Genomic DNA, 24,555 nt, shown 5'->3' on the forward strand with positions numbered 1-24,555 from the left:
TGATTCACTGTGGCTTGGAGTAAGGCCAATTAATGTGATAACATTCCTGAATGAAACACACACGCGCGCGCACACATACACACGCAACAGTAGACCAGAGCCAAATGTCTCAAGGACAGAACAACATTTAGACTTCCACAGCTTTTGTAGAATGGCCTATTACTAATATACCTACATTTACATTTAGCAGACGCTCTTATCCTGAGAGATTTACAGTAAGTACAGGGACATTCCCCCAAGGCAAGTAGTGAAGTGCCTTGCCCAAGGACACAACGTCATTTGGCACGGCCGGGAATCGACTGGCAACCGGTCTCAGTACTCAGCCATCTGATCCCTATACCTAATGTAGATAATTTCTTAAAAATACATATGGGGTTCATTAACAATCTGCAATAGGTTTTAGTTACTCTGTAGTCTGTTGTTACACTTTGCATGAGAGGAGGGCGACGTAAAGTGGCGCTGGAAGGAGGGGATTGGGGAGGAGTCTGAAGATGACTTTCACATTTTCGCATCCAACTCTTTTGCTATGCTGCAGAGACGACTCCCAGTGAAAAGGATGGATTGGTAGGCTAAACGATATTTGCACGATGCAACCGATTGCAAATGTTTACGAACCGCTTGCTTTACAGAGATCTTATTTGTACGATCTCATTCATCCGCGGATGCTTTAAATATATTGCAAATGCTTTGTTTTTAAGAAACTTGAATTGTCTCGGTTTTTTAGTCTCAATTTTTTTCTGTGAAGCGATCGCCTTGGCCAGCTCAAAACCGATGGTGCTATTACGAACTTCAAAGCAAGCTACTGTCACACATGTAACCTAGGTTGCACATTGTATTTTTAAATTTCGCAGAAACAATTTGGGTTGTGAAACGACTTCCTTGCAGTAGATTAATTTCGAAATTTAGTCCCAAGGAATAACCATGTCATCTCAAACGAAAATAAAGAAGGACAAGGAGATTATTGGAGATTACGAGACTCAAGTGAAAGGTAGGTGTTTCCCAATCACATTACGTTGATAAAATGTATCTCTGCTTTCCAGGTGTAGCATTTTGCGTAATTGCTTGACATTAACCAGTGCTTTGGGCATAGGTAATTAGTATGCAGGCGAAATATGTAAAATACTCATATCAGTACATTTAATCGAAATATAGTTGGCTAATCAATATCACTTAAAAAGCACACATTCCTTAGACGACCAACACCCAAACAAAAATGTGCTCACAGGCTGCCTATTCAACGGTAAACTACATTTCTGCAACCCTGCTAGAGAGAGGCATAGATGGAGACCAAATGTGATGCACCTGAGCCTGCAGCCTGATGACCACCAGTGGCATCCCTAAAGGTTTGCCACATAATTTCCTTTATTAATTGACCTAATCACTGTCAATAGAACATCCCAATAAAAGTAACCAGTGTAGACATGCAAGTTGATGTCACGTCATCTTTCATTTTCAAATACGGAAAATGTAAAACGTGTTAATGCTGGAAGAAGAGGCCCGGTTGGGAAGCTCTCACAGCAAACAGTTCAGGAAGGCCATCAATAATGTATGTTGTCAGCATGAATTATGGACCATGAAAGGATTTCACTGTCTGCTGCTAAATATGTGACTGTAGAGGGGCTACCCAAGGATGGGTGAGAGCCAGGAGCGTCACCAGCAGAGCGACTATAACACAGGCCATGTTTTAGGTGTCTTTCTAACAGAATTTTCATTTAACCAGAGTTGAGCAAGGCCAGGATGCTGGTGAAGTCACTATCCTCTAATGCTGAGGGTCCTTGGGGAGAGGAGACGGGTGTGTGCGTGTGTGTGTGCCACTTCTGGCTGTGATAGACCTATCACAGCTTAGACACCCGTCTCAGTTTCAGGAAAAGCTTTTAAGCTGACATTTTAAGCTCATTTCCGAGCCTGCCTTGGATCAGTTGGAAACTGTAAGGGTTCACTTGAGCGTTTGGTCTCCAATAATGCTGAATTGCTGACTGCAGAGCAGTTAGTTACCATCAGGCACATGCTGTCCAGATTTGGCTAAACAGATTGTTTTAGACAGAGGGGTGAATTGTATGTCAACTGATGATTGTAGGGCTCGTTTCACATAAATTGTACATTTAAACCAACCTCAATTTAAACCTAAACTTGCATTAATTAAAGTAATCCCTTCCTATTAGTGATGCATGGTGGTTGTGGTAAAGTCACTTCATTAAAGTCACTTAATTAAAGTCACTTAATTAGCACTTAATTCAAATGAAACATCTGAGGAGTCTGACTGTCACACAGCCTAACCCTAACCCAGAGAAGTGACTGTCTGGGACTGGTGTCAGGCAGTTTGGACAAGTACCCAAACTGCATGGAAGGTGACACAAGTACGTGGTTTTGTAATATTACTATACTATTCATATTTGAGTTATTATTACATTGATGCTGCATCAGTAACGACATTGATGTGCTGTAAAACAAGATAAGACACGTTTTAGTTAACAACATGAATTGTAAGCTTTAGGCTTCCCTCCTTTTAGAGGAGGAACATTTTGATCCATTTTGGTTGTCAGTCCAGTATTTACATGTCATAAAGAAAAGAATCTCAGTCAACCTGCTTGGCAACCACTGAGTCACAGGTCATTAGACCTACTCATGTTCTGGAGTTGAGGCCCCGTTCCTAGTCAACTGTAGGGAAAAAAACACAGCAGAATGAGACAATGAACCATCTTTAGCTATGGTCTTCATTTGGCAGTCTACTTCACTACACTGCGGATCTTTCATTCAGTCAGGTTGAGTGCAGTGTTTCCCATTGATGTCCCCTTTGATTAACACGTTCGTAGGTAGCTAGCGAAAAGTAGCCTCAACTTTCAAAGACCTTTAGCTACGGCGTTAATGCTGAAGGCTCGCTGATATAGCTGTCGGTCTTACTAGAACGGCGTAGGTATGCATTGTTGCTGACGTTGTGAGTGTGCGAATGTGAGAAAGACACGTTAGTGACAGAGATACGGAGAAAGAGCAGAGAAAGGAGCTGAATGAATACGCTGGGTGTTTTAACCGAAATAGTTTTTGAAATAAAAAAAGAATCGCAATATGTGGCGGCCGGTGTTGATTCTGTGGCGCACCGCCACAAATTAGTCTTTGTTTGGGAAACACTGGAGTGTACTGGTCACACAGCATGTCGATGTAAAGCATGTTTCACAAACAGCCCTTCTCAAAACCAGTAATATCAGAGTTTTTAAAATCCTCAGCAGTTTTTGAGTGAAAAAGAAAGCCTGGATTTGTTGATGCCTCAGGTCATTTCTGTGGCATTGCAGTCGAACTACAGTATCATACAGCTGCAATATGTGTGTAGTATTCTGCCCTGTTATTAGAAGTATCACAATTTTTCCATCCTAGTATCAATCTATTTCTTCATCTCAAGCATTTACTACTGTTCCATATCCATTTAAACTATGAATACCATACGATGTACTTTACGACTACTAAATACCACTCAAGATATCGAAACTATATTTGTAGGTCTCAGAAAGCAAACCTTGAGATGAACCTCTTTGAGATGCACAATGGCCTTCAAGAGGTTATGATAACTGCTATGGTACCTTTCATCACAATATAAGGGAGGATTAAAGAGGACATATGTTCAACCTCTGTTTAGTTAATAACAGTGTGCATGTACCTCCCTTAACCCCAAACTGAAAATGCCTCTTCTCATTAGCATTCCTCATGAAGCACTAATCCCTTGACTCACACAGTGTCAAGACGTCATGGTTTCATTGGAAACAATGAAGCAGGAATGTGACCCTGCTACTCTCTTCCCTCTTCCTCCATCATATCAAGTTATTCTTGATTCACTCCTATCCAGCCATTACTTTTTTTGTTCTTCATTTATGCTTCAATAACAGCTCAGTGAGCTTGCGATGAGGTTGAAATGTGGAAATCAATTGGCAGTGATTTAACCCTTGAGCAGTCTGGGTCCCCTAGCCCTGCCACTCTCAGTGGGGATGCCCTTCCTCATTAAAGCCATTTGCCCCTTTTAGAGGGAATGTGAATTCATGCAAATAATCTGCAAAAGCCATACCAAGACAAGGAAATGGCCTTGCTCTCTGCCAAATTATGTCAAAGTGTCAGCCATGGTTAGGTGACATGTGACTAGTGACGCATGACTAACTTCAGAGATGATCTTGGATAGTGAACCACCGCTACTGACTATCATCACCCAGACGGCCCAGGGACTACACTCAAGCTTGTCCAGGCAACTGCGCTTTCAGTGACTGCTCACTGCCTCTACTAAACAGTGCTGTGTATTGCAGCGCTGCAAAGTGCAAACCAAAACCAACAAGGCTCAACCACCAAGCAGTCTCTTCCTGTGTTACACAACTGTAAACATTGGTTACTTGCAGATGTGAGTCAGGGAGTCAGGTGGCTGAATGGTTAGGGGATCGGGCTGGGAATCAGAAGGTTGCTGGTTCGATTCCTGGGGGGAATGTCCCTGTACTTACTGTAAGTCACTCTGGATAAGAGCGTCTGCTAAATGACTAAATGTAAATTTGATGTAGCATCAGCTGAAATTTCTACATGGACCAAAGTGTTCACGTCAATTTATTGGTGCATTGCATAGCCTATTGTACAGTGGCATCAGACAATGTCATGTCTTACTTTCTGTACTAAGCATGAATCTGTTCAAACCAAGAAGACACCTCCTTCCTACTTAACCACATCAACGAGGAACTTTGCTATGAGAAAGACATGGCCACACAATCATCACAGAGGAATTGACGTTGTAGTGCACAGTAAAACTATGTCAACGTTTGATACAAAATATCTGGGGACCTCAGGTGTAGTATATACTGGGTAAGTAGGAGAGTAGGGGGAAGTCAGAGGGCAGTATTCCCTACAACACAGCTGAGTCCAGGCAGGTGAGGGATTTCACTAGACAACACCTCTCCTGTCCACTGAACCTAGTATTGACCCACAATAGTACAGTATATGACAGTTAGGAAAGAAAATGATTCTCACAAGAGGAAATGCACAAAATGTAATTGAAAAACTAATAATAGCTCAGTATACATCTGTGTATTAGAACTAGCAGAGAGGGTATATATCACAACTCTGCTTTAAAGTTACACACGCAAGTCTCTGGTAGTAGTTAATGTTTTAGTCAAAGGGCTTATAAACTCTACAATACCGTACGAGAAATTTAACCACTCTGGTTTTCCAAGGAAAATAAACATCAGTTATAGAAAAAAGCAGTTAATGAAAGCTTGACTACCAGTGGCTGTGGAACTTCTGAGTCATTTGGCAAATTGACCCATAGTTTGATTATCAACTGAGCCAACAGATTTTTATTCATCATGAATAGCCTCACTACTAACTGAATCCAAAAACATTCAAGATGCATACTCCGGTGTAAGACAAGACATCATGTTGTGCCGTTGTCTATTTTTGCAAAGTTGGCTGGACTGTAATTTCTCTCAGTTTGAATCTTAACTGCTCTTCCTCTCAGCCCAGGCTACTAATTGTGTACTGAAAGGCTGAGGAAGTTGCCCTTGTCCTCTCCTATTATGCTAAGCAGAGGGGCTGCCGGGGCTGTCAGAACATGGAACTGGCCCAGCCCTGCCCAGATGCCTCCAGAGACCTTGTATCCAGGCAACCAGGCAGCTATGGAGATGATGAGGGATACATTTCAAGCAGCAAGAGGACACACATTTATGCACACACACACTTATGAAGTATTTCTGTAATGCTTCATTCATTGATACAGAACCGCCATTCAGATGTTAACAAAAGGGCTTTTTTCTTCAGCACGGCCAGTTAAATCTTGCTCATTGATTTGTATTTCAACAGACTTCCTGTCAGTTTGCAGGGTGAAATGTATGATTGGATCAGCCTGCCGTTTCACTGTGTCAGTAGTGCTTAATTACTTTGACTTGTTTTTTTGTGGTTTAGAAGAAAACCTCTGTCACTATTGGGATAAGGTTTAGCATGTATAGTGTGTGTGTGTGTGTGTGTGTGTGTGTTGACAATATACAAGTTGGCCTATGAGATTTTGTGCCTTTGCTACCACAAACAAAAATAACGTCTTCATTTTGAAGTCAGGAATGATTCACAGATTGTGTTTCCTTCTTTCATTGTGGCAACATCAAATACAGCATCTTGTATATTGCTGACCCACTGTAAAGTTTACTGCCGCAAGCCTCCCATACCCTTTTGTTCTTCTGCAGTGGCAATGTTAGAGCTCTAGGGCTTAAAACATTTTTGTTTGGCTTTTTGAACCAGCATTATGACATACATCTATAGAATTTGTAAATGTTTTGACAATAATTGAAAACCGATATTTGCAAACTTGCCGCATTTTCTTAGGAGTATGAATAAAAGCAATGGCTTTTTAAACCGCATAAGTAGGAACCACAGCTCTCTTAATCCAAAGAATGCTGCTATTTTTGCATGACAAACTGTGGTCCTTCACAGCACAATGCTTTTTTTGAGAAGCTGACCTATTTCTTTTTTTTCCATCCTGTCTGTTACAATCAGAAGGCATGCATCTCACTTATACACTACCCCAGCACGCACGCACCCACAAGTACCCACACGCACACGCACACTCACACATGCTCAGAGGCAGGCTGTAACAGTCAGTGCTGGCTACTGTTCTAAGTGTGTTTGCACTACTACTTTACTTTATACTGATTCCACACCACAGACACCCCCCTAGATCCACAGTAGTGTGCAGTTCAGTTACACCCACAGTCACAGGTACGTTTCCTGCGGTCGTGCTTTTCCAGTTCAGTGTCATGCTGCGTCCTCGGGTGCCTTCTCCCAGCCAGAGCCCAGCTAATAGGCCAGCTCCACAGTGGGAGCCTGTCCCCCTCTCTGAAGGTGTCCTTCTTGATTGGCAGAGATCCGTAACCAGCTGGTGGAGCAGTTCCGCTGTCTGGAGCAGCAGTCTGAGTCCAGGCTGCAGCTGCTGCAGGACCTGCAGGACTTCTTCCGCCGCAAGGCCGAGCTCCAGCTGGAGTACTCTAGAGGCCTGGACAAGCTGGCTGAGCGCTACTCAGCCAAGATCCGCAGCTCCAGAGAACATCAGCACTTGAAGTGAGTACAGGTTGTGTGTTGTCTATGCCGGCTAACCCTTTCCTACATGGTTGAGACCATTGAGGAAGCAATTGTTACGTGTTTTTTGCTTGCATGTTGAGGAAAGGTGTATGAAAGACAGAAAGAGAGACGGAAAGGGAGAGAAACAGTGAGAGAAACAGTTGTAACCAGGAGAAGGACAAGAAACTGTAGCCTCAGACTTCTGTGTCTTTCCCAAGTAGGTCATACTCATTATTCACTTGCTTCTTTTCTGCCTTTTAATTTTTCATTTGTATTTGGGCTTCACTTCATGGAACTGTAAAGCTACACTGAAGAGTTTCTTATGAGCTCTGTGTCTGAGCTTTTTCACAAGCGTCTTCAGATGAAACGCTGCCTAGGTGTACTGACGAACCTTCTGATGCCAGACGTGTCTGAGACGAATCGTGTCTTATTGTCTAAAAATATACAGAAGAAGCACTGCTCTATTTACATACCGTAACAGGGAATGACGAGTAAGCCAACTTGAAAATGGCTTATTAGCGCTGAGGTTTGCCATGACGTCATGGCACAGACTCTCACTTGACCTGGCCATGCTAGACCTCATGCTTGACCGCCTTGTTTGTTTTACTGAGACAAGAGACAGAGAGTGCCTCTTCCATCTTGGGAGACCTGTGGAAGATCCTTTGACACCGCGCTTTACCTTCTAATTGCAAAAGGTCACCCCATAACTCTTTCAGTGGTGGCTGTTTCCATATCTCCATGTTGAATCATTCCTTCCATGTTTACCTTCTGCCTTCAAGACCTCTCTCTTTCCTATATTTATATTTTATGTCAAACTTGAGAAAACAGTAGACATTTTTAGAGCCAGTTCTCAAGGAGAATGGTGGTATGGGACTTTAGAAAGCGTGTCGACTGTACCATGTGTTTTTTTTTTAATTCATATATTTTGTAATCTCATTTTGATGTCCCAAAAAGCATTCATTACATTCTCGTTGGCTGTGCCGTGACAGTGACTGCTTGCTAAAAACGGATTGAGCTGGGAGTTTCTCTTTGTCTGTTTCCAGCTATGTGTCAGGCTGCCAGTCACCTCCTTCCACTAATGAACAGATGTATTCTCCTTCAGTTTCCTTCTCCAGCTGTACAGTGCTGCAGAGCTCATCTCATCTCCTGATCTTTTATCTTCTATGGACAGCTTGGAGAGCTCCCACTGTGTACCTCCTCACAGTCCTCCCAGTCAGAGGAACACCTCAGGTCCCCCACTCACAGTCCTCCCAGTCAGAGGAACACCTCAGGTCCCCCACCCACAGTCCTCCCAGTCAGAGGAACACCTCAGGTCCCCCACTCACAGTAGAGTTCCTCGAGCCTTAATCCCAGGATCAATCGCTTGCTTCACAACTAACAGAATAGCTAGTGGGATGGCTTGCTAAAGTTTTTATCGGAATGTCTTGGATTCAAAGGAGAGTGCTGTCAAGACCCTGGCGTGTAGATTCACATGGAGCATCCTATTAAAAACTGCCAGTTAAATGAAAGTCTAGACTCCTTTTTAATTTAAAAGAAATGTGTGAGCACATTTGGAGTTAAGTCTTGCAGGAAGTCTTAGAGTACAGCCAAAATGTAAGTCTTCTCAAAACAAAAGTTCAGATTGGACTAGTGGAAAGATCTATAGGGTGCCATTTTATGATGTCATGGAAAATACTTTTATCCCCCTTCAACAGTGGGTTTTTACATGATTTTCGGTAGGATTTTCTGTTATCTTGTCGTGGTGTGCAGACACTCTTCCTGTGTCTTGATCGATAGAGGGATAAGAAAAGATGTTCATTGTCACACAAGTCTCAGTGAGGAAGTGCCAACTTGACAAAAACTTAGAATGAGAGTATCTAATCAGCCGGTCCACTTTGTCTCACGTACAAGGAAATTAACAGTGAGGATTAGTTCATCTTACTGTCCTAAGTTAAGTTATTCCAATTGACTATGCAGAATCTTTTGCTCTTGCATCAATGATGACAACCAAACATGGGTTGGCTCCAAAAGCAACTGTGCTGTTACTGTCAAATATGTCAAAGTCTAACCTTTGTCCTACTGGCCATTGCAGGAAGGACCAGAACCTTTTGTCAACAGTGAACTGCTGGTACATGGTCCTGAACCAGACCCGGAGGGAGAGTAGAGACCACGCCACGCTCAGCGACATCTACAACAACAACGTCATCATCCGGCTGGCTCATGTGGGAGAGGATGTCATCCGCCTCTTTAAGAAGGTCAGAACTGTCAATCAGATGAGGCTACGGCTTGAGTTAAGGCTTTTGTACAGGTACATTACAGAACTTTATCCTGTTTTGGTTGACATATTGAATGGATATTATAACAGAAAATCCCAATGTAGTAAGTCAGGCAATCCAGCTGCCACCCAGTGCCCTGAAATAGGGGTCACCCTGTCAGCCTGTCACCTGGTGCCTCCTTGCTGGCCTGTCAACGCTTTACACAATCACCTATCTGGCGTCCCTGTAAAGGTGACACCTGCCTCCCTGCCTGGCTTTCTGTCTTCATGCATTGTCAAGCTTACCTTCATCTCTCTGTGACTCACGTACAAAAATACTCTCTCTGTCTCTCTCTTTCTCTCTCTCTCTCTCTCTCTCGCTCTCTCTCTCTCTCTCCCTCACACACACACTTGCCATGTCATCTACTGTACCAATGTTTGTACGTTTCATTCTCTATTCTGTTTCTCCTTTCCACCATCCTGTTCACCATACTCATATTTCTCATTCCTAACATCCTCCTCCTCTTTAAACAGGAAAGCAGTAACGTACAGTGCATCCACCCGCGCAGCACACTGCAATGCAATTAGTGTTTTCAGAACATCTGTCTTTTCAGTGTCAAATCTAAGAATCTACGATTGTAATGGATTTGTCCCTTATGGACTTCCTGTACAGTAAGGACACACCTCAGCTCTGAGCTGCGACACACAGTCCACTTAAACCCGTCCAGTACTCCATGACCGAGACAGGAGAGGGTGCATGGGGTTCAGGGATTATGATGGAGCTGTCTGTCTCTGGGAGCTCAGATCAGGATCGATCGGGAGCGGCTGGAGTCGACCATCATTCATATCCTCTGGGGAGCCAGCGCTGTCAGAGTGGAGCCATCATGGGGATGATGGGCTGCCCTGGGCAGCACTCTGACAGAGAAGCCTTAATAGCTTCCTCCCCTCAGCAAGAAGTTAGAGATGTGGACCAAAATTCCTCACAATGTCATGGATGACAGCATTAAGTACAGCGTGCCATAGAGCACTTGGTGAATACATGAGCTGTGCCGTTTTATTGGATGTATTTTTCGTGTTTTTCCTGGTGAAAGATAATGTGCAAATGTGACGATGCCGTGATGGCAATGCGCACCGCTCAGAGGAATAGAGCTGGAATTGATTGGTCCAACTCCATCACACGTCCTCTGAACAGGATTATTAGAAGCACTTTCCTGTGGCCCTCTTGCCTTCTAGAAAGCCCTTCACTGGATAGGACCGATCCTTCATGGCCACTTAGATCTTGTAACTCAGTTGGAACCATGACCGTCTGGCTTGGAAACATTCTGCTGCCATCGTTTACGTCTATTTTTAGCGTTGCAACAATAAATGGCATGTGTACATAATGTTGTAAGGTTGTTTCTTCCACAGGTACAGGCACATAACATGGTGTCTTTTATGGGTCAGATAGTTTCCATGTAACCTGTGAGATGAACTCTTGTTCTTTCTTTCCAGAGCAAAGACATTGGAGTCCAGATGCATGAAGAGTTGGTGAAAGTGACAAACGAGCTCTACACTGTAAGTAAACAACCTGTCTCCTGTAGTGTGATGTCCCAGAGCCAGGCTCCTGATAGGTCCTCGACAGGGTACGACCAGTCCAGGTGCCGCTCTGGACAGAGTCAATCTGTCCTGTCAGCACCACGGCCTCTAACAGGTTCCCTCTCCCTGCTCCCCAGGACGTGCGAGGGCCACATTAGCATGCTCCTCCCGCTGTGTTGTTGGTCAGTTGAAGGAGAAGCTGTTCTCGCTCCTGGCTCTGCTTCAAGCAGACTCAGCAGTCTCCTCTGCAGCACACTGGGCAAGGCTCTGCTCGCCGCTCCATGCTGGGATATTAGTTTCCAAACCCTTCGTATGGTTTATCCTGGGATGCTAGTCTCGGACACTTTAATATGGCTTATCCTAGGATGTTCCCGCTTGAGTAGTTCGCTCTCCCTCTGGCTCGCAGCCAGCCCTCCCCCTGGCCTCTCCCACTCACCCTGGGGCCTCAGGTCTCCCTTCTGTGTGATTGGATGCATTTTGGTCAGTGACTGGAAGGTACTCAATTGTGAAATAGAAGCCTATTTTAGGCATGCCATGGCACATCTCTGTGATACCACGGACAGGATCGACATCGGTTTTTCGCCCTGCCTCCAAATCAATATGTTAGGAATACATTTCCCACTAGGCAGCTATACCCGCATCATATTTGAAATGAATTTTCCAGTGATGATGGTTGTTTCAAAGCGTTTATCTGGTTTATTGTGCCAGTAGCACTGTATTAAAGATCTTGCCATAACTATTATCTACACAGGCTTCAAAGAAATGCTTTATAAGCTGTGTGGAGAATTTGAACAAACCCTTACATTGTATACATGCATGCATTATCAAATAAATACATATTGGAAATGTGTATGTGTGTGTGAATGTATATAGTATATTCACACAAACACACACACACACACACACACACACAGTTTCAGTCAAACTAAATCAAATGTGGTCTTGTTTCCGAGCAGGAAAGCTTGTTCACAGTCTCACAATAACTTACCTCGTCCCCCCCTGCAGATAAATCTCTCACTCTCCTCACGTCAATTATTTCTATCTGAGTTGCTAGGAGACCCGAGAGTGAGAGAGGTTGTTTTCAACAAAGGGAGAGGTTCTTTATATTAGTTATGCCACTCATTGTTAATGTTGATAGATGTAATTGGCCCGACATATGTGTCATCTAATTTGTTATCTGATGAAACAAGAAATTGAGAAATGTTTGAACAAGATGTAACTCGATCCTAAATGACTGGCGCTGTGTGTTCGTTGCGGTGCAGGTGATGAAGACCTACCACATGTACCACACAGAGAGCATAAGTGCTGAGAGCAAATTGAAGGATGCAGAGAAACAGGAAGAGAAACAGATCGGAAAAGCCAATGACGTGACCACCAGCCTCCTGCGTCCTGACGACCGCCCCCAGCGACGCAGCTCTGTGAAGAAGATGGAGAAGATGAAGGAGAAGGTTGGTCTACTGAGTGTGTGTGTGTGTTTTGATATTTGACACACACACACCTCATTATCAACAGGGAATCATAGTGAAGACCAGCTGAAATGTCCACAGCTGTTCTAAGATCTACAGTATTTTATGAACAGTAGCCCCTTCTTAAATCCAAATGAACAAACATATACAACACATAACATGATATAAGATATTCAAGTGCTAAATCAGATGTGCCTTCATGGGTAACCCTTCGATGTGTAGCGCCCACAGTGACCTTTCTTTTTCCTCTCTACCTACAGAGACAAGCCAAATACTCTGAGAATAAGCTGAAGTGCACAAAAGCTCGCAACGACTATCTGCTCAACCTGGCAGCTACCAACGCTCTGGTGGCCAAGTACTACATCCACGATGTCTCTGACATGATAGATGTGAGTCGGCCATGACACTGGCAGCAGAAAAGACAAGAGGATTCGCAGATGTTCAAGGACAGAAGCGTTGACATTGAGGAGCAGCACTTTGCAGCAGCGCCACGGATCTAATATTAGAAGCTCATGGTGTGTTTCTCCGCAGTGCTGTGACCTGGGTTACCATGCCAGCCTGGCGCGTACGCTGAGGACCTACCTGTCTGCCGAGTACAGCCTGGAGACGTCTCGTCACGAGGGCCTGGACCTGCTGGAGGGGGCCGTGGACGCCATGGACATCCGAGGAGACAAGCACAGGGTCATGGACATGCACAGCCAGATCTTCTGTCCTCCCGCACGCTTCGATTATCAGCCCCACATGGGGGATGAGGTGAGGCGCTGCAGAGTGTGTGTGGAGGGGGGAGGGGGGGTTGGACCTGGGCCTAATGAACAACGAACATTTTTGTTTTCAACAAAAAAAACTGTGTGTGTCGTGCGCGGGGTGTGTGTGGCTTGTGGTGTTCGTGTGTGTCCGTGTGCTCGTGTGGTGTGTGTGTGTGTGTGTGCGCGTGCGTGCCAGGTGTGTCAGGTGAGCGCCCAGCAGCCTGTTCAGACGGAGCTGCTGATGCGTCACCACCAGCTCCAGTCTCGTCTGGCCACGCTGAAGATCGAGAACGAAGAGGTGAGAGGTCAAATCACCTTCCTGGATCGACAAGGCGAAGCAAGTCAGCCCTGTCTCACAGCATGCCTATTCTCATATCATATCTCTTTTTTTTGGGGGGGGGGGGGGTGGGTAGACAGGATATGAAAGAACAGTACGTTGTTTGTCTGAGCCACTCCCTATCACCGGGGAGATCTGTCCTGGCAATAGACCAGAGCTCAGCATTGTGACTCATGTTTAGATTCACTTAATGAACACTCCAACTGGCACCGCATGCACTAGCAGGCCTGCTGGTCACATGGGCCATGTCTGACGACGAGCGCTTCATGTTCACTCAGGGTTTTTTCTCATTACTGGTCGGCCGCAGGTGACCTCCTCCACCTCTGGCACTGACTGACATTAATGTTCACCATGGCCATCGTCCTGAGGTCTGGGTCATCTCCATCATCATAACACACACAGCACTTCACACACTCTGTCGTTAACACGAACACACGCGTGCCCCCCGTACAATACACACACATGCCACACGCACATACTGTAGCACACACACACACGTACTGTAGCACACACACACACACACACATACTGTAGCACACACACACACGTACTGTAGCACACACACACATGTACTGTAGCACACACACACACACTGTAGCACACACACACGTACTGTACGCATGCACAAGTTACATTATGTAGATGTTCATCAGGAGTGACACCCAGTATTCATGTTCGTCTTTTCATCTGACAGATATGACCTCAGGGGTCGTATCTCATCTTTCTTCCTGTCTCTCTCAGGCACGGGCCTGAGGTGGCACCAGCCGACGCACGCACGCTGTCCCGGAGCCGCAAACACTGACTCACACACAGACCTGTTTAAAGGTCACACACATACAAGTGTGTGTGTGTGTTTGTGTATGTTTGTGTGTTTTTCGGCACGTCTCCATTGTGTGTTCTGGCGTTAGGCAAAGTCTCTGTTCTGAATATGGAGATGCTCTCTCCCTCCTTTCGTCTCCATCTCACACGGAACATAGTTCATCCTTCATCACACAGACCTTCAGACCAGCGCCATGGCAACCACCTCCCATAGGGCCTGCCCTTACAGCACATTAAACACACGACTGCAGAGCTGTGCTCTGCTGGTCTCTGTATGCATGCTGTAGGATATTGTTACTTAACAAGGACAAGTAAAGAAAGGATTCAAAGTTTTCGATTTTTGACTCGGTTGAATGATCAAGGCCACTCGTGCATTTGTTTTCAGACTGAAGACGTTGTAACTCGGGGTAACGGTGGTTGTGTCTCCGTGTGTCTCAGGTGAGGAAGACCCTGGACGCCACCATGCAGACGCTGCAGGACATGCTCACTGTGGAAGACTTTGACGTGTCGGATGCGTTCCAGCACAGCCAATCAACGGAGTCGGTGAAGTCGGCCTCCTCTGACTCGTACATGAGCAAGGTCAATGTGACCAGGAGACGGGCTCACCAGCAGGAGACCGAGGGCTTCTACTTCACAGTACGTGAAGCCACACAGGCAGACGACTGGATATACAGGAGAACTGGAGGGTAGTAGGAAGCAGTGTCTATCTCTCGCTGTCTCTCTTACCCTCTCTCAATCTCTTTCTGCTCCGACAGAAATTTAAAGAGTACCTAAATGGAAGCAACCTGATCATCAAGCTGCAGGCCAAGCATGACCTTCTGAAGCAGACGTTAGGAGAAGGTGAGTTCTTGTGCCTCTGACAGACTTTATCGTTCATCTTGAGGACCTTTTGTGTTAACTAGCGCTCTGGTACCATTACGGCACTGTGCATATTTCTTATCTTGATCAACACACTCCAGCAGCTGGCATTTCCGAGGGATTAGTTGTGGTTGGACAGATAGAGGGATTTTGCTGGAAGCTTCTTTACACTTGACAGGGTCCTCAGAGTACTTGTACGAGTCGCTTATCAAAGAGTGGTAGCTCTTAACAAACCATGCAAGATACAGTATTGGTACACGTACTCATCCTACTGTACAAAACAACAACCCCTCGCCCCACCCCCTTCCGTTGCCCCTGGAAACGCTTTCACTCAGCCGAGAGTAGTCTCCGCCTCTGGGTCTCTTCTGCCGTTTCTAGGGCGACTGTGGAATGTCCACCGCCAGGCTGTGAGTCCGAGGCAGCCGCGGCGCTCGCACCATTGAGTCTTTCTGAATAGGAGCCCGTTTTCTCCTAGTCCCCTGTTCTCCTCCATCTGCCTGCTCTGGGTCCACTAGGTCTGGCTCCAGCGCCAGTCAGCCGTGCCACTAACCGCCCTCTTTTTTTTTCTCTCTCTGTTTCTTTCACACACACTCTCACTCGTGTTCTCTCTCTCTCCTCTCTCTTTCCTTTCAGGGGAGAGGGCTGAATTTGGAACAACGAGGTAAGATGTTTTGTGAAAAGTGAGAGAATAAAGTAGGCAACAGCGTGCAAAATCCTTCCTGTGTTCCTGGAAGTGGTCGAGACAACGTCATTGGTGTGTGAATAGCAATTTAGACCAGAGCTCTCCTCTCTGCCAAGCCAGGGACTGCATATCAAATAACAGAGGGGCTGCTAATGCTGTTTGTCTGTTTGTTTATCACAAGGACAGAAAAAGAAATGTAGAGGTGAGGGCAGGATAAAGAAGGACTACTATTAACCTCAGACGCCATTACACAGTCATCCTATTCAGTCTCACAAGCCTACAGTATAAGGGCAAAACAAGCATTTGAAGCACAGTCAGGTTGTTACCACATAATTGTATTGCTTTTTGTATTAGTCGTCCTGCCTTATTGACTGTGATGTTTTTATTACCCGTAATGATGCATCCGGTCATTTCCAGAAGTCGTTAAGGCCATGCTATAGGGTGGTCGAATGCAGCAGCTGTTGCAATAGTTCATGCATCCGTGCTCTAGGAGTGGGTTGGTGTGGAAGAATAATGTTACTGTGTTGTGAGAGTAATGGGGGGAAAGAGTTTAATATGCACTGCTGCCTCAAGTAGCTCTACACAGTTTTTCTCCAACTGATGAAAATATTTGTGGAAATTCCTACATAATAGTTGCCATGTATTTGCACTCCCCTCCCCCCACCATTTCCCCAGGCCCCCCACTCTTCCCCCTAAACCCCTGCGAATGCCGAAGTCTAGACCCCGCAGCCTTTTTAACCGTAAGCTGTTTAACGGCAATATGGAGGCCTTCATCAAGGTACTGGCCCTTCAGGGGTCTACCTATCTCTCTCTCTCTCTCTCTCTCTCTCTCTCTCTCTCTCTCTCTCTACATAACCTGGGAAATCTCCTGTCTTCTTCTACTCTCCCGAACTCTGACTGATTTATCCACACATTTTCTTCTTCCTTTATGGCCCTGTCTGGTCAGTAAGGAAATGTACTGTTTGTCGAAGGATGTAGAGTCCCCTCAAAGCCTAACCAATGCAGTACATTAATTGGGGTTTGCGTTTAACATTCTTACTCATGTGAACAGCACTGGTCTCCAGACTTTACACACTTTCTTGCTTCATGCCAGCTGGTCTAACTCCAACTATGTCAGGAAATGAAAACAAACACACATGGCCACATCTCCTCTGGAAGTCATGATCAAACAGCAGCACAGAGACAGAGTAAACATACATAGCAGTGGAGGTCAACCACTCTTGTCGATAGTTCATTGCTCCCCTCCATGTCGAACTGACACAGTCCTAATTCTCTGAGGTCCAGACACCTCCTGCAGTTTATTTCTCAGACTGCTGCAGTTTTAGCCTCAAGGCCCCATCCAATCAAACCCTCTGACAGAGTTGATCAAGATAACACTTCTCCCAGTCTACCTTGTTAACCTTGTCTTCTGCAGCCAGTGTCACTCTGCTGTAGCCCCCACCATGCCCTCCCACTCTTCCCCATTCCACCCCACCCAAGGTCCCCTAGACTCTCTTTCGTCCTGGACCTCCCTCTCTCTGGGTGACTGTCTGTCTCCCGGCCTGTCTCTCTCTCTCTCTCTCTAACCTGTTGTGCTTCTTTCCTTTCTGCCTGTCTGCCCACCTGCCACACTATATTCTGTTCCAGGGGAAGAAGGAATGTCCGCTACAGGAGCCAGGTATTCTGTGGGACTGGGAGGTGGCTGGGAGTAGGGGGGGTGGGAGTAAGGGGGGTGGGAGTAGGGGGGGCTGGGAGTAAGGGGGGTGGGAGTAGGGGGGGCTGGGAGTAAGGGGGGTGGGAGTAAGGGGGGTGGGAGTAGGGGGGGCTGGGAGTAAGGGGGGTGGGAGTAGGGGGGGCTGGGAGTAAGGGGGCGGGAGCAGGAGGGGCTGGGAGTAAGGGGGGTGGGAGTAGGGGGGTGGAAGTAGGGGGGTGGGAGTAATGGGGGTGCTCTGTCCTCTTCTTCTCCTTTTACCATCATTCTTTGTGTCAGACATTGCATTTCACCACTATGTGTAGCACTGTATAGATATACTATAAAATTGTTTGTTTGGTACTAACAATGATACATGAATAAAATGACTTGTATATGGTTATAATGATTTTCTAATCGGTATGAAGTTTACACAAATCCAAAGTTAATGGTTTAAAGTACAGTTTTTCAAGAGAAATGGGATTCAGTCTGTGGGCATGCACATTCATTATTCAGCTCTTAGGGCCAAATCATGTATTTGTTGTCTTGATAATCAGTTGAGAGTTATCTTATCTTGCTCACTCTTGTGTTGCTGACAGGACACTGGGCAGGCCATCCCTGTGGTGGTTGAGAGTTGTGTCCGCTATATCAATCTCTACGGTAGGTAACAGAGACATCTATATGCAAGAATATCTAAGAAGAGATGTGGCATAAACAAGACATTAAATAGGAAAGCTATATAACATATGTAAGTGTGCGGTTTTGAATATACAGTGTCTTTTTTCAATGTTGTCACTGACCTGTCCTTCTCTGCAGGTATTCAGCAGGAGGGCATATTTCGAGTTCCAGGATCCCAGGTGGAAGTCAATGACATTAAAAATTCATTTGAAAGAGGTCAGTCCCCATGCGCCAGCCCATTTCCTCACTGATTGTCTGTAAATTGCGTTTAGTCTGTCTAAAAAACCATACCACAGACCTGTCCCACAGCCTTGCAAAGTGCCTATACATAAAGAACCTGTTTGTCACATGAGACATTGTAATGGCCATCAGCTCTATTTTAGATTTGACCATATTCATAAAGCAACAATAGCTAAGAGCAGAAATACATAACTGCTGAAAATAGTACCCTTGTGGAGTAGTATGTATAAAGAACGTGTCATTCCCTGTTAGCCTTGTTGCTGCATGTTAGTACATGTTGAGTGTGTTTTAATACCTGTCTACAAACAAATGTCGCCTAGTGGGATCTATAGAATGGACTTGACTTGTGTTGATTGATAATGTGTCCCATGCTGTACCGCCAGGTGAGGACCCCTTGGTGGACGATCAGAGCGATCATGACATCAACTCAGTGGCAGGCGTCCTCAAACTATACTTCAGAGGGCTGGAGAAGCCCCTGTTCCCTGAAGAACGCTTTCTCGACCTCATATCCACTATCAGTAAGTGGCACTGTAAAACTCACAAGGGTTTTAGGAAGGGTTCATCTCTGTATCTGCTTCACTCACGCCTCCTCCTCATTATAATCTCTCTGTCTACTCTCTCTATTTCTACTCTCTCTCTCTCTCTCTCTCTCTCTCTCTCTCTCTCTCTCTCTCTCTCTCATTATTTCTCTACTGTCTGTCTCTCTCTTTCTCTCTATGATCTTTCTCTCTCTCTGTACTGTCTTTCTGTCTCTCTCTCTCTCTCTCTGTCTCTCTCTCTCTCTCTCTCTCTCTCTTTCTCTTCTGTCTCTCTCTCTACTGTCTTTCTCTGTCTCTCTCTCTCTCCACCATCTTTCTCTGTATCTCTCTCTGTACTGTCTTTCTCTGTCTCTCTCTCTCTCTCTACGGTCTCTCTCTGTCTTTTAGAACTGGAGTCGGGGCCCGAGAGAGCTCATCACCTCCAGCAGATCGTAGTGACTCTACAGCGTTCTGTCATCATTGTGATGAGATACCTGTTTGCTTTTCTCAATCAGTAAGTCCTCTCAACCACTCAGTCACTTGCACCGTGCCTCAAAAGAACTGGATTACATTAAAACCATTCTGCTGTGTAATGGAGTTGATGTGGCCATGTCTGTCTAGTGTGTCCCAGTACAGCGATGAGAACATGATGGACCCCTACAACCTGGCTATCTGCTTTGGCCCCACCCTGATGCCAATACCAGACGACCAGGACCCTGTGAGCTGCCAGGCGCATGTCAATGAGGTCATCAAGACCATCATCATTCACCATGAGGTCATTTTCCCGAGCCTTCGGGAGCTAGATGGGCCCGTGTATGAGAAGTGCATGAGCGGAGAGGAGGAGTACTGGTGGGTAACAACCACAACACTCTTTGCAGTTGTTGTTTAGATCTCCATCATCCTGTGTTAAGAGAGTTCATCCGCCCTCCTGCGCCCCCTTTCTCCCAATCCAGTGATAGCCCCCACAGTGAACCCGGTGCCATAGACGAGGTGGACAATGGCACAGGACCTACCACCAGTGATGAAGGTGATGGTCTGACCAGACAGGTGTTTTCCTCACGTTTAGGAAGGATTAGACACTCGAGGTCTTGTTAAAGACTGTGGGGTTAGTAGGGAATTTACTGTGGAATCGGGACACGTTTGCACAGGTTGGAAGGGATGGTGGGGCTCCTCCCTTGTGATCCTATCATTTCAAGTGGTTAAAGTCACTCCTCAGTATAAATGCCACCCATCTGCATCATCAAAGACTTGTTGGTGGCAACACTGACGAGCAGAAACCTGGTCCTTTGTTCTGTCATCCCAGAGCTGGAGCAGATTGAGGCCATTGCCAAGTTTGACTACGTGGGCCGCAGTCCCCGGGAGCTGTCCTTCAAGAAGGGGGCCTCGCTGCTGCTCTACTTGAGGGCCTCCGAGGACTGGTGGGAGGGCCGCCACAACGGCCTGGACGGCCTGATCCCGCATCAGTACATCGTGGTGCAGGACATGTGAGTAGGAGTCACTCTTCTGTTTACATGGCTGGTCTGGGATCTGTTCACATGGTTGGTCTGGGATCTGTTCACATGGTTGGTCTGGGATCTGTTCACATGGTTGCTCTGGGATCTGTTCTCATGGCTGGTCTGGGATCTATTCTCATGGCTGGTCTGGGATCTGTTCACATGGTTGGTCTGGGATCTGTTTACATGGTTGGTCTGGGATATGGTCACATGGCTGGTCTGGGATCTGTTCATATGTCGTGTTTGGTGGTCATGTTAGACTGAAACGTTGCCAAATTAAAGTGTCAGAGCACTTTATCAAATTGTTTGTTAATGTGCAGGCGGCACAGTTCCACACATTCCTGTTTTGAGAGAGGTAACTGTTATCTAGGTTGTTTACAAAATAGAGACAAAGTAAAATAAAGCTACTCAGCATCGTATTTTCCCCTCACTGCTGCAGTGGGTTGGGAAATCGAAAATAAAATAAATCCAAACACGATTAGAATGAATAGAACAGCCTCTGCTAAACAAAAGGAGCCCCATAACGAGGAGAAACGTAAAGGTCACTCTTCAGCTCTGATTATTTATTCTCTACTCGCCCGATAGCCAATCACCATCCATCACAGTGCAGATGGCATAATTAAAGCCTAATTAGGAAAACCGCACACTCATCCTCACCCCTTCTGCCTATTGACTAACATCACAAGAGGACCCAGGGGACTGCTAAGTAGTTAGTTTTGCCTGTAAGTGATGTCCAGGGGAGGTTCTAATGGATGTTTCTACTAGTTGGGGACTAGCTGCGGACATGTGTTGTGCAAATGTATGATTATCTTCTTCAGATGACATGTATATCCATAAATATTTGTGTTTTCAGTATGCAAATGTGTATGATTAGGAATGAAATGTTTTTGTAAGGCTCCTTGCTCTTAAGATGGTGCTAAAGACAGTCATGTTCTGGTTGGACCCTGAAGCAGTGTGCTGTGATGATGACCGTGGTCCCTTGTGATGTGTGTGGGTTCAGGGACGACACGTTCTCCGACAGTCAGAGGCCTGAGCATGAGAGCAGCAGTGGAGCCCACCATGAGGACAGACCCTCCTCCAGGAATGAGGAACACACACCGGAGCACCGCTTCGGGGCTGCCCTGGGAAGGTACCTCGGAAAGACTGGGCCTCAGCCTCCAGGGGAGGCTTCTCTTGTGGTTCTACAGCTGCCATGTTGTTTGGTTTGGTTTTGTTGGGTTCGTTGTGACGGGTGAGGAGGCTGTGTGTTTTTGGTCCGCAGGGTGAGAGTGCGCTCGGATGGAGCCGCCATCCCCAGGCGTCGGAGTGACACCCACAGCCCCCCCACAAGTTGTGACCCCCCCCCTCGAGTCTTACCCCGCCCCTGCAGCCCTCACAAGATGGCTGTCAGCAGAGTCCACGTGGACAGTCCAGAGAAACGCAGACTCACCACATTTGGCAGTGCTGGCAGCATTAACCACCCTGACAGGAAGGGCTTTGCTGACGGCCACAGAGCGTCTCCCAGCACCACCCGCCACAGCAGCTTGGGGGACCACAAGTCGCTGGAGGCAGAAGCTCTGGCCGACGTGAGTCTCGTTTTCACGCTACAGATCAGACTTAATGTAGCTAAGATCACATATACAGTTAACAATATTGAATCTGCGAAGTCACAGCCATGACCAGGTTCAGTTTTACACTACAGAGTGTAACTTTCTGTAGACCCTTTTATAGGCACTGCAGTGCTATGCAAGTCTGCATTAGAGATAATGAGAATCCTGTTGCTTGCCCTGTAGTGTTGCATGGAGCCAAGCCAGGACAGCAAAAACCCAGAAGCCGTTGGAGGCTAAGCACTGATTAGTTTTCACAGTTTGCTAGCATTGTGGTCCATGTGCTCTACTCTCTTATCTGTATCAATCCCTGTCTCTCTCTCTGTCTCTCACTCTTTTGTCTCTATCCATCCCTGTCTCTCTACCTCTGTCTCCATTTCTCTCCCAGGACATAGAGAAAACGATGAACACAGCCCTGCATGAGTTACGTGAGCTGGAGCGTCAGAACGTGGCCAAGCATGCACCTGACGTGGTCCTGGACACCCTGGAGCCCCTGAAGCACCCCTCAGGGCCTTCGGAGAGTTCCGGAAGCCCCCTCCACACCATGGTGATCAGGGACCCCGACGCAGCCCTGCGCCGCAGCTCCTCCAGCTCCTCCTCCGAGACCATGACCACCTTCAAACCAGCTCTGTCGGCACGGCGACCCAACGCCCCTCTCAGACCCCAGCCAGTGCGACCTGTCCGCCCGGCGCCTGTCCACTGTCAGAGCCAGCACCACGGCCAGGGCCCAGGGCCCGGTCAGCACCGCTCCAGCAGCTCCAGCTCCTCCGGGCTGGGCAGCCCAGCCATCACCCCCACAGACAGGGTGTTCCCCAAGGCCCCATCCCCATCCCCCTCCACCTCCTCGTCCTCCTCAGACAAACAGGGCAACATGTAGGCAGTAGGAAGCCCAGTGCAGCCTCACGTCATCATCGCCTGAAGATTCACCACCATCACAGTGTTGCATTCCCCAAGCCACAGTAGGCCCGCTGTAATTCTACCCATGTTGACGTTTCAGTGAAGTTCTAATGGGTCACTCAGAAGCACGACTATATATTAATCATATAACCGAACAAATGTTACTCTACTACACTGTGTGGGGGTTGCCTCAGAAGTGATGCACTGGACCTGTCAATGCCGACGTCCTCTATAGCACAGTAGTCCTCCTGGGGGGATTCATGTTACATCCTCAAATTCAGTCTTGAGCAGTGTGACTGCTGTGACCCACCTGGACTGGGATCACATTTCTCGGTGGACTGTGAGACTAGATCCAGACTTAATGTCTCTCCATCTCCAGATTAGCCGTGTTACCTCAAGAAAAGAGAACAGAGTGATGCACTGATATTGATAGACTGCTACTAGCCTGTACTGGTAGATCTTGTTTGTGTATTGGTCCTCTGCCAGAGTCAGGTGGGTTCTGACGATATATATAAGGACCTGTGAAGCTTACCTGTACTTATTGAACTAGATTTCAGACTATAATCAGGATCGTTGTTTTTTGGGACTTGTACAATATAGGCCTTAATGGGCTAGCTTGCTTAAGGTGGTGTTCTGTGTCTGTCTTATAAAGGATTATTAACAACATGTTTAAAACGTAATAGGTACGTTCAGATAAAAAAATATCCATAACAGTAAAAACTACCCGTATGAATAACATATGATCAAAACAGGATATATTATTGTTCCTAGTGAGTAGATTTTGTAACTCGTTGCACAGATATTGACAGAGCAAGTTACTAATTCTCGGGAATCGTTCTATAAAATATTCTCTTGATACCTTTTTGTTTCTTGTCTTCATTAGGACTTGATGTGAGTTATTCTGCCACCCTGTGGTCAATTCTTCATGTATGATCTTTTTATAGACCATGATAGATTTCCTTGTGAACTTAGTTAATAGCGCTTTAGCACCTCCTTGTGGCCAAAATAGAATATAGCTTGCACAGGGACAGAAACCAGGTTTGAGATGGAAAAAAGATAATACACTTCCCATGATGCATTGTGCGACAAATCAATCACTGAATACTCAATTTAACATTGTGTCATCATCATATTTCTAGTGTACTCTATGTACAGTTTGTTGACTACTGCAACCTGCCTTTATTTAGATATTTCCTTTGACAGTCGAGAAGTATTTTTATCTTCTGTATCTATATTACAACCTGCTGAACAAATTATACACCTGATGTTTCCGGTGTCTAAGACTATCGAACTGTGAAGAGTCATAATCTTGTCTGATATTTTTGTCTTATGTCCATCAAGGTGAACATAAATGTGTATGAAGAATAACTAGTATTCTTTAAATCCTGTAATTGTTTCAGACAAATGTTCGTTGTGAAGTGGTCAAAGCAGGCATACTTACAGTAAGTGGATAACACTTAATACTCAGGAAGTCAATGGAAAACATTTAGAAATGTCCTCTATATTTCTGCCAACCAGGTACACACACAAAGCAGGACATGAACAGGGCTAAACTGAAATGATATGCCCACTTTCTCATTTCCCACAGCAACAAGCCAGATCAAAGTGATACCGACTGGCTGCTTGACTCTGTCTCATTGGCACAATGTCCCACTCCTCAGGGGAGTCGGGTGGAATCAGGCTATGTAAGTTC

At 46.0% G+C, this 24,555-nt stretch overlaps 1 protein-coding gene across 2 annotated transcripts; it reads left to right on the plus strand.

Moving 5' to 3' along the window:
* Positions 1 to 542: 542 nt before the first annotated feature.
* LOC146272646 (SLIT-ROBO Rho GTPase-activating protein 3-like) lies at positions 543 to 23,720 on the plus strand. Of its 2 annotated transcripts, none has more exons than XM_084704606.1 (22): positions 543 to 988; positions 6,870 to 7,065; positions 9,137 to 9,299; positions 10,790 to 10,852; positions 12,136 to 12,321; positions 12,600 to 12,728; positions 12,871 to 13,092; positions 13,282 to 13,383; positions 14,680 to 14,877; positions 14,997 to 15,081; positions 15,733 to 15,760; positions 16,457 to 16,559; positions 18,050 to 18,110; positions 18,267 to 18,344; positions 18,752 to 18,886; positions 19,295 to 19,400; positions 19,508 to 19,735; positions 19,840 to 19,913; positions 20,190 to 20,370; positions 21,380 to 21,508; positions 21,641 to 21,944; positions 22,354 to 23,720. In XM_084704606.1, exons 1-22 carry the CDS (start codon positions 922 to 924, stop codon positions 22,840 to 22,842), a joined length of 3,327 nt encoding a protein of 1,108 aa, XP_084560732.1. In that variant the 5' UTR covers positions 543 to 921; the 3' UTR covers positions 22,843 to 23,720. The 2 variants fall into 2 exon arrangements, with proteins under 2 accessions (XP_084560732.1, XP_084560733.1); XM_084704607.1 differs by lacking the exon at positions 16,457 to 16,559 and adding an exon at positions 17,408 to 17,438.
* The last annotated feature ends 835 nt before the right edge of the window (positions 23,721 to 24,555 follow it).

The sequence above is a fragment of the Hypomesus nipponensis genome, chromosome 9 (assembly GCF_054491055.1).
Source record: "Hypomesus nipponensis isolate SF chromosome 9, ASM5449105v1, whole genome shotgun sequence".
Lineage (NCBI taxonomy): Eukaryota > Metazoa > Chordata > Actinopteri > Osmeriformes > Osmeridae > Hypomesus > Hypomesus nipponensis.